Source organism: Macrobrachium nipponense, chromosome 4 (assembly GCF_015104395.2).
Source record: "Macrobrachium nipponense isolate FS-2020 chromosome 4, ASM1510439v2, whole genome shotgun sequence".
Taxonomy (NCBI): Eukaryota; Metazoa; Arthropoda; class Malacostraca; order Decapoda; family Palaemonidae; genus Macrobrachium; species Macrobrachium nipponense.
Genome location: NC_061100.1, coordinates 11,819,960 through 11,834,203, shown reverse-complemented (window position 1 = coordinate 11,834,203; position 14,244 = coordinate 11,819,960). Strand labels below are relative to the sequence as shown.

Genomic DNA, 14,244 nt, shown 5'->3' with positions numbered 1-14,244 from the left:
TCGAGGTTCTCACGGACTCGCCAATTCTTGTATTGCTTTTATTTAATAACTCGCTCAAACGAGAAATATTTTGGATGGTGCTCTAGGCTTATTGCACCAAGCTGGCGCAATTTGCGCCAGGGTGGCGCAACTTGCGCCAGGTGGCGCAACTGCGCCAGGGTGGCGCATCTGCGCCAGGCTGGCGCCTCCTACTAATTATCTTTATGTTATGTGCCAGAACATGTGTGTCTTTATGGTACCCGACATACTTTCATATGTTAATTCCGTTCTTATTATGAAAAACTTTTATATACGCAGTATAATCCATTCAGGGAAACCATTTCCCACTAAAAGAATGTTTCCCATCCGACTCATACAACTTCTGCGCAATATCCGATTCTAAATACGGTTGTGTCCTTTTTCGAAAGACTTAACCATACCGTAGACTTGAAGTGAATCTCTATTACATCTCTCTCTCACTAAGTATGTATTCTAATAAGCCATGCTTTCGTAAGTATGAGTGCATTAAATAATATCATGTTCTGCTTGCATTAGAATCCTTTAATCATGTTACCTAGGTAAACAGCATTGAAAGGTTGTGTAATATCCTTCTTATTGAAAGATTCCTAACAAAAGGCAGACCTATATTATTTATGATAGCTTCAGTATTCCCTCAATCCGAGGCTAAGACCACGATTGTAGGGAAGAGATACGGTTAGTTATCCCATTCCGCAGGAGAGAGAGCTGTAAACGACATCTCACGACTGAGAACAAGATGGTACTGCGACTGCGTTGGTTGGTCTTCAAAGCGAAAGCAGTCTGGCCTTCCCTTTCCAGAGTTGCCAGTTACTCCATTAAATAAAGGAATCTTATAATTATTATCGAACTTCAGGAAGTTTTTATATAAAGCCTAAATAAGCTAACGAGACTTCGACAAGTCTAGAACTAAATAGGTGTCGGTCTAACAATTCTTTTAAAACTATTCCTTCCTAGGATAGTCCTAGAAGGGTACTGGTAATTCATGGAAACCTCTTCTAACACGAAGAAAAATGTTCTATCCTACTCTCAATCCACCAATAAAGATATGCTTCTCCGATCACTTCTCGAAGACACGATAGCATCATATAACTCATCTCTAGCTTAATAGAATCCTCTATAATACTGTTACATAAGGTAAACCGTATTAATTAGGAAATTTTGTAAGGATTTCACTTGACCATTATAGCATAAAGTTCGGTATGTGTCTATGCCTTGCCATACCGTAGTCCTAAGGCGATTTGTCCTAAGCATGGTAGAGCTAGAAGCTTAAAAGTCATATATATATGCTTTATCACTTAACGAGATCCATACAATTCATTCGATTGACAAACAATCTAAATCGTTCTCATCATAATAGATTTATATCTAAAAATGCACCGATGGGGAATCTTATGTTGAAATAACAATTTCATACCCCCATTGGATAGCGCTCTCGTCTAGTTGCGAAAAAAAAAGTTCGAACAATGACTGTATCACAAATGTTATCGAATGATCTCTAATATTAGAAGGCGCTAAATCGTCGCCTGATTCCGAAAGGTGGATCGATTAATGCATTATACGAGGATCTCATTCATTTCAAGTTCTTCTATCCATCGAGGAATCGTACGCATAAAAAAGGAGAAACACTGTTTTAGGATGCCTTTCCAATGGCTATCCCTGGCAGTCTGGGACGCTCTACAGAACCTGCCGAGGGGACGCCTGACCGGTGGGGATTCTCTGAAACCTCCTTACGGTTTTTCGACATTCCTTCTCCTCTGGGCTTGTGAGCTTGGAAGAGGTCTAGACCTGAGAGCGAGACAGAGCCGATCAGACGCACCCTCCATTGTAATGGGGGAACACTATATTCACTTCTTACGTTCTAAGAGTTCGCATTCGAACTACTATATCCAAAGTCTACAATTTGCAAATATGATATTGTAGATTCTGCGGAGTAAGAAGGTGATGAGGATGCAACAACTACTAGTACTGTTACTACTATAATTGCTCGTTAACACAAGAGCTAATAAAACTTCTAAAGGATAGTTACTTTTCTGACTTCCCCAACTAGGAAGAAAGATATACATTTCCTCAATCAAACTCTAACACTTATTGTATTAATGAATAAATATAAGTAATTACCTTTCTATGAAAGTATACGTAATTCACTTTCGTGAAAGTGGACGAGTATCTACCGAAAACTTCGGTCGTTACACGTCACTAACTTCGAAATTTTCGAAGTAATATTATCAAAAAGTTAACAAAAGCGTATGCCGAACCAAAGATCCATTACTTCCCTGTAAAAGTTAGCCCAGATGATCGATGGCGATGAAACACGAAAATCCATCAGGAGGAACTGCAACGTTGTTTACATTCCAGCGACAGAAAAATTATAAATTAGAAAACGGGTATGGTTCCTATTCCCGCACCCAGCGGCGGTGGGGTAGATCACCTGACCTACCTGCAAGCGTGTGCCGCGAAATTCGAATTTCTGTCGGACGACGGAGTAATAGCTATGTATATATCTGACAGGTAAGTTGAATGTATAAAATCAATTTTTTTTGTGCGATTGTCGAAATGTTTGCACCATTTAAAATTAGCTGTTACATAAAGTTTTATATATGAAAATGTGCACCATTTCATGTAGAATGCAACTAAAAATGATTGAAGGTTGTAGCTTTTCTCTTTTTTTGAAATATTTGCATATAAATCACGATAAATAGAAAAAAAATCTCGTTCGGTCAAATTTGACTCTACCGAAATAGTTGAAAAACGCAATTGTAAGCTAAAACTCTTACGGCCTAGTAATATTCCGTCATTTTTCTTCATTTTTAAACAAATTTGAAGTCTCTAGAATAATATTGTGATTTATGGTGAATTTTTGAAAAATATATTTACCTTCACTCCGCGCGCCGTCGTGGCCGCAAGTCTCCGAAATACGTACATCGCATTATCCTAATATTTGCTCCTTTTCATATTAGCCGTTTTGTAGAGTTTATATATCAAAATGTGCGCAAATTCATGAAGAATACAATAAAAATAAAGTGAAGGTTGTAGCTCTTTCCATCTCCGAAATATGTGCATATAAAAAAAATATATATAAAAATTTTGACATTCGGCCAAATTTAACTCTTCCGAAATGGTCGAAATCTGCAATTCTAATATAAAACTCTTACACTATCGCAATATTAAATCATTTGTCTTAATTTTGAAACAAATTGGAAGTCTCTAGAATAATATTTAGAATTACGGTGAATTTTTTAAAATAACATTTTTTTATGTCCGCGCGTTACGAATTCGTACATCATTTTGTGATAATATTTTTCCGGTGTTGATTTTATTGTTTTACTATGTATTATATATCAAAATGATTGCAATTTAGTGTACAATACAACGAAAAAAAAAGTAACTCGTTAGCTTTGACCGTTCTTTGCACAGCGTGATTTGAATACAATTATCTATGAATTTTTTTTTTCGCTACCATATCTCGCATTATTTACATATGATAATGATATTATTTTTCATTTCTAATGATTGCATACTAAACTTCAGGCAATGACAAAAAAAATGGGCCAAAAATGAACTCTTAATCTTTAAAACTAAACGCGCTGTGATTCTTTGAAAATATTATTTTTTCCGCTTCCGCGCTCACTCCAAACCGGCGCCGGCATACAGTAGAGGTTTTGATTTTTAGGGCTTTGGCGTAAGAGGGTTAACTGGTCTAGAATTTCGAAAGGTGCGCGGCAGCCGTAGGCTTTAAAATCGCTTAGCATCAAAAATTACTTAGTATCGGCGGCCAGGAATGGAACCTCTGCCACTAACCGAGGGCCGCCTGTAATGCTTTGTATAAATTTTTTTTGTATTTTTTGCTTTGTGAACACGAAAGCATGACCACTTTTCCATTCACTAGTAGATAACTGCACTGATCACATTACATAACATGAAAATGAGGCTTTCTTAATATTTATTATTTCAGACATCACAATAATTATTGCCTCTTTAACTCAAATGGACCCATCAGAAATGTAAACTACTTGCAGGACCAAATTTCATCTTTTTAAACCAGTTTTATGATCCCTAATTAAAGGATGTAATACATTAAATTCATTCAGTAATTTCAAACACAACTATGAAAATATAAGCAAAAAAATTTTCCAAACAAGCACCCCCAAATTTATTTTCCAGGGGGGGGTTGGGGGAAAGAAAAAAAAAAAAAATAAACCACTTACTCTTCTGGTGTTTCTGGTGGGGTCTGAAGATATGTACTGCACTGTGGGGACATACTCATGAATTTTCTGGAAAATGTTAAATTATGAATGTGATCTTAATTCATCTGGTTAAAGTCACAAAAAGCTAAGAGATATTCATTATTTTTCAGATTGGATATATCTGTTTTTCTAACACTGAAAATATACAAGGTAATATGAGCTTAAAACAACATTTTAATGTGGTAAGCTCAAACTAGTACTGACAGGCTACAAAGGAAATTAAACATTTATTTTTCTCTGTTGAGACTGACAATGCAAATAAATAAATTTGCCATTAAAGCAAATGGCATAACATTAACCTATCACAAAATTATATATATAAACTCCAAATTTGAAAGTTAGCTTACCACAAGTTATATTTACACAAATAAGCTACAATGATGAAATAGTGGATCATGATTCAACTTATCAAGATCAATTACCTTGTTTCTCAGCATCAGAGATGCTACTTTTTTCCCCAGAACTAAGTCTCAGAAATTTACCATGCAAACTAGAGGCTGAGTATTGTTTTCAGAAGGATACTTTTACTAAATGAAAAATATACAAGTAGTCAAAAAGATTCATTGTCGTATTAACAAGCTATCATAGATAAAAGGGTTTAACTGTAGATCTTACTACAAGGCACTATGGAGGAGTTATGGAGTTCCATTTGACAACGTCTGAGAGAGAGAGAGAGAGAGAGAGAGAGAGAGAGACAAGAGCGAGAGAGAGAGAGGGAGAAGGAGGCAGAGAGAGAGAGAGAGAGGGCGTAATTGCTGGATGGGTAGTTAACAATTGGATTGGCTGTTGGTGAGTTCTGAGTTGTCTGCTGGTTCTGTTAGCTGTTGGAGTTCTGTTTTTGTTTTTTAGCCAGTCTTTGGTGAGAGCTGGTGATAGACAGTACTGTTGGCAGCAGTCAAGTGAAGGCCTTGAAATTCGTTTGAGTTGTGTTTTGTTGATTTGTTGTTAGTTATTGTTAAGTTTGGTGTTGTTATTGGGTGTGTATGTTGACCTTTTTTGTGATTTTGTTTTTTACGTATTAGTATAATTGTTTGTGCAGTGGTCTTGAGTTTGGTTGAGTTCCTTGTTGTTTGCAGTGTTGTTGAGTTGTGGTTGTGTTCCTTGTTTGTTGTTGAGTTGTGGTCCTTGGTTGTTGTTGTGTTGTTGGGTTGTGGTTCTTGGTTTTTGGCTTGTGGTTGTTGGTGTCTCAGTGACCTTGACCAGCGGACAGCACAGCATAGCCCGGAGTATCTGGAGTGGTTGGTAAGTACATGTGTTTTGTGTTTTTGTGTAGGTATAGGTCAGTTGTCCTGTGTGTATGCTGTAGTGTAAAGAGGAAAGTGTGACAGAGGGTGAGTTTGGCAGCCGGATTGATTAAGTTTATGTGTGGGGGATTTGGCCACTTGGTTTTTTTAAAACTTGTGATCCCGCCACATTATTTTTTGGAGCCCGAACAGGGACTGTTGGTGCAACAGCTGCAGGACAATTGGGATAGTGAGTTGTGTGATTGGTGGAGAAAGTGCAGATGGAAGGGTTGATTGAGATAGAGAGGCTGAAGGAGGAGCTGCAGTTAGTGAGGGAAGCCAAGGAAAGATTGGGAATTGAGAATGAGAGGTTAAAGGTAGAATGTGAGGAACTGAAGAACGAGTTAGAGGAAATGAGTGGAATGCTACGGAGTGCAAAAGTGGAAATGAAAGAAGAGGTGAAAGGAGTGGAAGAGAGAATGGTTGAGAAAATGGATGAAAGGTTTGGGGTAATGATGAATGCAGTGCAAAAGATGATGCAGGAAATGATGAAGGGATTCATGGGAGAGGGAGCTGTAGGAGGTAGGCCTACTGGGTCTTGTGATGGGCCAGGAGTGGTAAAGAAAGTGAAAGAGCGAGTGGATGAGAGTACGACTGACGAAGGTGATTTGGTTGTGATAGGTAAGGGAAAGAAGGGGAAGACACAGTATAAGGATAAACCTGAGGACAAGAATAAGAAGGGGGCTGAGGAAAAGAAGAAGACTAAGGGAAAGAAGGTTAGTAAGGTTGACGGACAGGATGAGACTAGGACTGAATACATTGGGGAAAGGGCCGAGAGTGATTTAGATAGCGGTGAGTGGAAATAGGTAGGTAGAAAGAAGGGTAAGAAGAGCTTAGTCAAGAGTATGGATGTGAGTATGGAAGTTGATTCACTGTATTTGGAAGAGGGAAAGAGGGGTCAGAATGGAAGTACCGAAAGTGAGAGTGAGAGTGAGCAGGAAGTACGAAAGGCTGTGTATATGAGAGAGGTACCCCGATGTGCAGAATACGAGGAATATGGTAGTAGGGACATAAGGGACATTTTTAAGGAATATGAGAGGTACTGTGAGCAAAGTATGGGGATAACAAGAGTGTCTGGGCAAGAGAGTTAGGTAGTTTTTTGACAGGATTTTTGTTGAGTATGTATGGGGTAATGACGAGTGTAGGGAATGCGACGTATGAGTGTGTGAAAGCTAGGATTGTAGAACGGGCAAAGAGGATAAAGAGTAGCATTAAATATAGGAGAAAGCATGATTTTGAAGAGGTAAGAATGAATGTTGGTGAGTCGTTGTCAATGTATGTCTGTAGGTTAGAAACATTGGCCAGGAAAAAGTTTGGGAAGGGATAAGTGAGTGTAAGGAGTTAGTGCAAAAGTTGTTGGCAACTGTACCAGATAGCGTGTACGAGTTTATGAATCTGAAACGTAAGGAAAAAATGCGATGGACGAATGGAAGGTTGACGAGGAACGACATTTTGGAAATAGAAGATTACGAGTTAGATAGGTGTATAAAAGAGAGTATGAGTCTTAGTGTTAGGACTGAAGCAGCTGAGGTTGTACCAGAGTTTTAAAAGTTATAGGGAGGCAGTTTTGGAAGGGCCAAGGCGAATGGCAGAGCGAGTGGTAGATAGGAGCGTTAGGCAAGTAATGTGAGTGTAGTTAGCCCTAAAAGAAATAGGAGTGCGAGTGTTGGAAGAGTAGGGTCAGTTAGTTGTGAGCGAGAGCAGCAGTGTTATAGATGTGGTAAGCCAGGACACAGAAAGAATGAATGTCAGTGGGCGTTAGGAGCGTGTTTCGGGTGTAGGCAAACGGAGCATTTAGTGAGCGAATATAAGAAAGATAGGGATATTAAATGTTATAGGTGTGGACAGGCGGGGCACATAGCTAGTCGATGTCGGGGTACCCGTATGAATGTGGTTTGTGGCAACTGTGGGAAGAACGGGCATTATGCTAGGATGTGTAAAGAACAGCGTGCGAAATGTGTTGAATGTGGAATGGAAGGTCACGTGGCAAGTGTGTGTAGGCGAAAGAGGATGAGTCAGGCTGGGAATTCGGGAAACTAAGTGAAAAGGGGATTCAGTTGCGTGGGTCCTTTAGTATGCGAAAGTATGTTGGGGAGAATGTGATGAGAGCGTGGTTTGGAATGAATAAATGTGAGCCGAGTGTCAGTGAGCAATTGGGTCTGGAAGATCGGCAGTTGGTGTTGGTTGAGTATGGAAGAAAGCGGAAGAAGGTAAGGAAAGGGAATGAAAGGGACAAACGTGAGCTGCATGATAGAGGGGTTAGTGTTAGGGTAAAAATGGTGGATAAGGCATGTAATACGGATGACTCCAAGGGGAGGAATGATACATATAGTGTGTGTGGGTTTGAATTGTCAGGGTTTGGTGACGTTGCACCAGGAAGGGAATCAGGTGGTAAGGATGTAGTTGGCAGTATGAATGAGTCTCTTCGGGAGTTTGGCAGGAGTGTAAATGAGGTAAGTGATTTGGTGGCAGAATTACGAGATATATTCGGACAAGAGTTAGAGGGGATAGATGAGATAGTGCATGGGATCTGGGATGATGGTAGTGAGGGAGATGATAATGGTAGTCTGACTGAAAGTGGTCTGGGAGAAGCTGATGGCGGTGTAACTGAGAGTGTGTATGAGGACCCTCAAATAAGATCCAGGGGGCCTGCGTCCGAGTATCCGTGGGTGTTGCGGAAGGCTATTTTTTTTAGTGTGGGTGTTGTGAGTGTAAGGAGACATCGTCAAATGTAACGGGGGGAGGAAATACGGAGGAGTTATGGAGTTCCATTTGACAACGTCTGTGAGAGAGAGAAGAGAAGAGGAGGAAGAGAGAGAACGAGAGAGAGAGAGGCGAGAGAGAGAGAGAGAGAGAGGAGGAGAGGAGAGAGAGAGAGAGAGAGCGTAATTGCTGGATGGGTAGTTAACGATTGGATTGGCTGTTGGTGAGTTCTGAGTTGTCTGCTGGTTCTGTTAGCTGTTGGAGTTCTGTTTCTGTGTTTTTTTAGTCAGTCTTTGGTGAGAGCTGGTGATAGACAGTAGTGTTGGCAACAGTCTAGTGAAGGCCTTGAAATTCGTTTGAGTTGTGTTTTGTTGATTTGTTGTTAGTTATTGTTAAGTTTGGTGTTGTTACTGGGTGTGTGTGTTGCCTTTTTTGTGTTGTTGTTTTTTATGTATTAGTAATTGTTTGTGCAGTGGTCTTGAGTTGTGGTTGAGTTCCTTGTTATTTGCTGTGTTGTTGAGTTGTGGTTGAGTTCCTTGTTATTTGCTGTGTTGTTGAGTTGTGATTGAGTTCCTTGTTGTTTGCTGTGTTGTTGAGTTGTGGTTGTGTTCCTCGTTTGTTGTGGGGTTGTGGTCCTTGGTTGGTGTTGTTGGGTTGTGGTTCTTGGCTTGTGGTTGTTGGTGTCTCAGTGACCTTGACCAGCGGACAGCACAGCATAGCCCGGAGTATCTGGAGTGGTTGGTAAGTTTTTTTTTTTTTTGTAGGTACATGTATAGGTCAATTGTCCTGCATGTATGCTGTCATGTAAAGAGGAAAGTGTGACAGAGAGTGAGTTTGGCAGCTGGATTGATTAGGTTTATGTGGGGTGGGGGTATTTGTGTGTGTGTTATTTTTTTTAAGCTTGTGATCCCGCTGTGGTAAAAATAAACCTGTTTCATATTAGTGGTCTCTATAGCTTTTGTTTACTTTCGTGGTTCCTTGCTGACGTGTCTCGCATTACAGCTGTAGACTTGCCAGGTTATGGTACGTTGCTTGTTTCTTTGTATATGTTACTTATGTTGTCCCTTTGTATGTTATGTTTTGTGTATGTTCTTGGTTATACTGTCTTTCATAAGGAGTGTGATTTATGTACCTTCTTAGTTAACACAAGTGTTTATTTATGTTTATGTCTGTGTTTGACAATGTGTGTTTTGTTTGCAGTGTACTACTGTAGTGGAATTGTTTACTGAATAAAACCTTGGTTCTGGTTACACCAGGTTTACTTCACCCGCCACAGCACCCTAACTTAACAAATGCACAAGTTCAGTAAAAATAACATAATACAGCAGTACTTCGAGATACGAAATTAATCCGTTCCGAGGCGCCCTTCGTATCATGAGGTTTTCGTATCTTGGTCCACATTTTACATGTAAAATGGCTAATCTGTTCCAAGCCCTCCAAAAACACCCCAGTAAATTATATTTCCAGGCCTACAACACATGTTCTGGGTTACGATGCCGATCCGACGGAAGAAATATGACTCCAAAAAGGCAAAATACTGTACATACTTGAGTAATATTCATCTGCATGTAATGTTCAACCCCATTTTTACTGCATATATTAGGACTTTAGCCTATGTCCCTTAACAATAAGCCTAGCCTATGTTAGCGGTTGCTACTGTAGCCTAGTCTATGATTCTGACATCTAAACCTAAGAAGCTAAAAGCTTAGAATATGCCAATAAAATGTATAAATAATCAGTATGTACTCATTTCAAATAATTATTAATTAATCATTAACTATAATACACAAAACAAACAAAAAAAACCTTCCAATCGATTGTTTACATTCAGCTCTTACGAGTACCGAACGAACGCCAAGCAATCACTTTTCCTAGGACACAGTAAGCCATATATTTTCATTAGTATCTCTCTTCAACTAATGAAACTACCAAACAGTATAATAATCATTCATTTCTATTCTTTATTCTATCTTTGACTAATGGAGATACAGTTACTGACAGCTATAATGAAACATATACGTAAAGTAATATTAAAACAGAAGAATTCTAAAAAATACATATTTGTTGGCTTCGATGATAGCAGTCTGATTTATTTTATATTTTATGATATCTAATTCACAATTTTTTTTATTAAATGTATTGCATGTACACATTTCAAATAATTATTAAGTAACCATTAACTATAATAAACAAACAAAAAATAAAGCTTCCAAACTTCTGTTTACATCCAGCACTTACGAGTATCGAACGATCGCCAAGCAATCACTTTTCCTAGTAAACAGTAAGCCATAAATTTTCATTATCTCTCTTCAACTACTGAAACTACCAAACAGTATAATAACCATTCATTTCTATTCTTTATTCTATCTTTACCTAATGTTTTTTTTTTTATTAAATGTATTGCATGAATAAGTTTTTCAATTTACTTAAAGCACAAGGGGGAGATGCTGACCAATAGGAGAGCAGGACCTTATGGGGTGACTAGCATCAGGAACCAATGGGAGAGCGGGAGGATGGTGGCGAGTTTACTCAGTTGGCAGCGCGGGAGTTTTAAAATTATTCTCGGGACTTTACAGCAGCCACCTTTCGTAACTTGAGCAATTTTTGTATGTAGAGCTGTAAAATTTTTCGTATTTGCTTTCGTATCTCGAGTTTTTCATAAGTTGAGCCTTTCGTATGTCGAGGTACCACTGTACATATTTAGTATGTGTACTTACCTTGTCTTGTGTGTTAAAAGTTTCTAACTGCATTGCACAACATAGTTACAGAATGTAATATACTTGCCATAAATTTTTTAATTTATGATTAAAATTAATTTGTGTGTGCCACTCTCCTCATCTGGCAATCACATAATCAGAAATTCCAAGATACCTAGTTAAACAAACTGTAACTGCATGCATCAAGTACTACACTAGTTTTTCAATATAGGCTATCACACTGCTCAATGCTCCACTGTCCTAAATATGAAATGTCACACATAATAGCACAACTGGTGGTTTTGCTACAAGACGATGACATGCAAATTGAGATAGTCAAGAATTATGTGGCATATGTGTCTGTTTTGGAGTCTTCAGTCTCCAGGTCAGAAGTGGAGTCACATTTTAAGCATGTAAAGGAACAGCATTCATTACATGTCTCAGCACTTTAGAGCTACCAAAGTCTTGGTTCCCCATTCGTTGCACCTCCACAAGTGCTCTATTGGAACCTACTGATATATGAAAATACTCAGGTACTCGGCTTTTGGCTCAAGCTTAAAACAATGATTCAAACACTAATCATATAGTGAGTGCCCTCTTCCTTGCCAAATAAATGGCACGGAACCATAGTTTCCACAACAAAGATTTGAAACACATTCATGGATTCAAATGGTGTATGCACAGTAAAACTTTCTTTTTCTATCTGAAAGACATGAGACTACGACCCTCGGAACATTTGGGGCATGAATATTAGGCATGTATGACTTGTGTGTGTATGAAAACCTTTTTTATATTCTATTTGTAAAACAGAATAGAATATAAAAAGCCTAGCGCTATGACATATGAGGTCATTCAGCAATGAAACTGAAATTAACAGTAAAAAAAGTTTGAAAGATGTAACAAGCAGAAAAACCTTGCCGTTGCACTATGAAGCAAATAATAAAGGGTGGAAAGTAAGAAGGAAGAAAGAGAATACGAACAGAGGTACAGTAAAGGAAACAAAAGAATGCTGCCAAGAACAAGTAATGCCTACACTGCACACAATAGGTGCTCTGACTGCACTAACCCCCTCCCCCAGTAGAATATATAATCTGTAATAAAACTGATTAAAGATACTTTACCTAATAAGACTGCGTCGGCACTTTGGTGCAGAATTCAAAGAAATAAACTTTTTGGATTTCTGTGGTGCTTCCCTTGGGTAAAACAACATATCCCTTCCAACAGGGGTAACGAAAGAATCTCCTTCCAATGGTATGACCTTATCTCTCCTTTGTGTGGGTGTTACAAACAATTCCTCCTCAGTTTCATCTATTGGTAACTGGAACTCCAATAAATTCAAACTCTTTGAATCTTCTGAAGAGAATTCTGATGGAGAATCTGATGTCTCAAATTCTGAACTCAACTCACCCCTATTATGTCCCGTGGCATTGGGAGTTACACCTGACATATTAATAATGCCTGCAACTTTCCACTTATCCATAGTTTCATCAGCTTTGCATACATCTTCATGAGGAGAAATAACTGATGATTTCATCTGATTAAATTTACATCTCACATGAAAATTTGGCTGCAAAGTCTTCAAGGTATTCCTAGATTTACAATGGGTTGACAAAATTGGAGATTCTTCTAAATAGGAAAATAAGCCATTTGAATTGATTCTGAGTCCTAGAGGTTTCTGTGATGGCTCCTCAGAAGCTGAACTAGTAGATTTAGGATTTCTACCAAAAAGTGAGACACTGATAGGCAATTGAGGGCTTGCACTCCTTTCATTTGAAATTGCATTTTCTGATGAGGCTACTTTTTCAACTGGTAACAAATTAAAACACATATGCAACCCTGACTTCTTATCTAGATTAGATCCAACAGTACCTGGGGCGCTAGAAATTTCACTCTGGTTACCCTTCATCCCTGCCGAGATTTTTCCCAAGAGAACTGGACTTGGCCGTGCATCCGGTGACATTGTAATCCTAGAACCTACAGGTTTAAATATGTCACTTTTTGAAAAGGAGAATGAGTGTGAAGAGTTGGTCTGCGAAGCTGGTAAATCTTGCCATCCAGAGATTATGCTTTCACTTTCTAAATACCGATGTTGCGACCTCACATTTGGATGAGAGGAGCATAAGCTCTTACCACCTACTTCTGAGGGCCCACTACACATGTCAACAGCTGCTCTTTTATGTACAACTGGTCTTCCTGTTTTTTTCTCATTAATGATGTTCAAAGAATACTCAAGTTTCTTTTTTCCTTTTGGGAACCTCTTCATTTGCCTGAAATTAAAGATAAAAAATATGCAAACAAAAAAAACCTTCAAGTATAAAAAATTATAAACATGAATAAATATGAACTATCAAAATATCTATGATAATAATGTCTTAAATGTAAGAAAATTATTTATATAGATCTATAATGACCTCATACACCACATCACAGAAATAAGTATTTCCAACTGGTTTTTTTATGGCAAGTAAATAAGAATAAAAATTAAAGGTAAACAAACTGCCGTGCAGATCTGTCGTCAAAAGAGGTTAAAATTTCAGAATGACCTAACTATGTATACACAAAAATACAAGAAAATTGACAACTCACCTATTATAAACAATTTCAACATAGGGTACCATTCTAATATAATATATCTTATAATAGGTCCTAATTTATAATAACCATCACTGAATTGTATTGTCAGTAAACATGAGGGAAGCTAAAAGCCTTTTCCCTGGTCAGAACTAGTAAGGGAGTTTTCTACTTTCCCATTTATTGATTCCTCTCCAAATCAAGATAAAAGTTTTCTACTTTCCCATTTATTAATTCCTCTCCAAATCAAGATAAGAAGTTCCATTTTTCAAATCACATTCCCTTACAGCATATCTAAATTGCTCTAATCTGATAATTTTATCACTAATACACATTATTTACAGGTATGTAGTACATATTAGTAGTATGTGTAGTTAAGTTAGGTATTGAATGGTCCAAATTGTTGTATTTCATTGTTTATTGGTCAATTTAGCTTTATTATAAAATTTACTGGGGTGTTTTTGTAGGGCTTGAACGAATTAGGCAATTTACATGTAAAATGTGGTTCAAGATACGAAAAAATCAGGTTGCGAAGGCCGCTTCATAACGGATTAATTTCGTATCCTGAGGTACTACTGTACATTATTTTACTTGCACTCTGATGAGGTGTACACCCAAAAATCTCCAAAATTTAACTTTGTATTGTATCTGTATGTACTTTTACTGTTCTGTTGCGACAGAAGGCAACGATATAACCTCGGAAAATCCACTGAATCCAGAATTGATTTT

General features: G+C 38.1%; 1 protein-coding gene across 2 annotated transcripts in view; it reads right to left on the bottom strand.

The window, feature by feature from the left end:
- The window catches only part of LOC135210712 (uncharacterized), a 156,805-nt gene that overhangs the window by 39,859 nt on the left and 102,702 nt on the right, over positions 1-14,244 (bottom strand). For both annotated transcript variants that reach the window (XM_064243480.1, XM_064243479.1), the window contains 2 exons: positions 12,066-13,211; positions 4,224-4,289 (listed from right to left, as the gene is read on the bottom strand). In XM_064243480.1, coding sequence (XP_064099550.1) covers positions 4,224-4,289; positions 12,066-13,211 — 1,212 coding nt within the window. The remainder of the gene's footprint in view (positions 1-4,223; positions 4,290-12,065; positions 13,212-14,244) is intronic.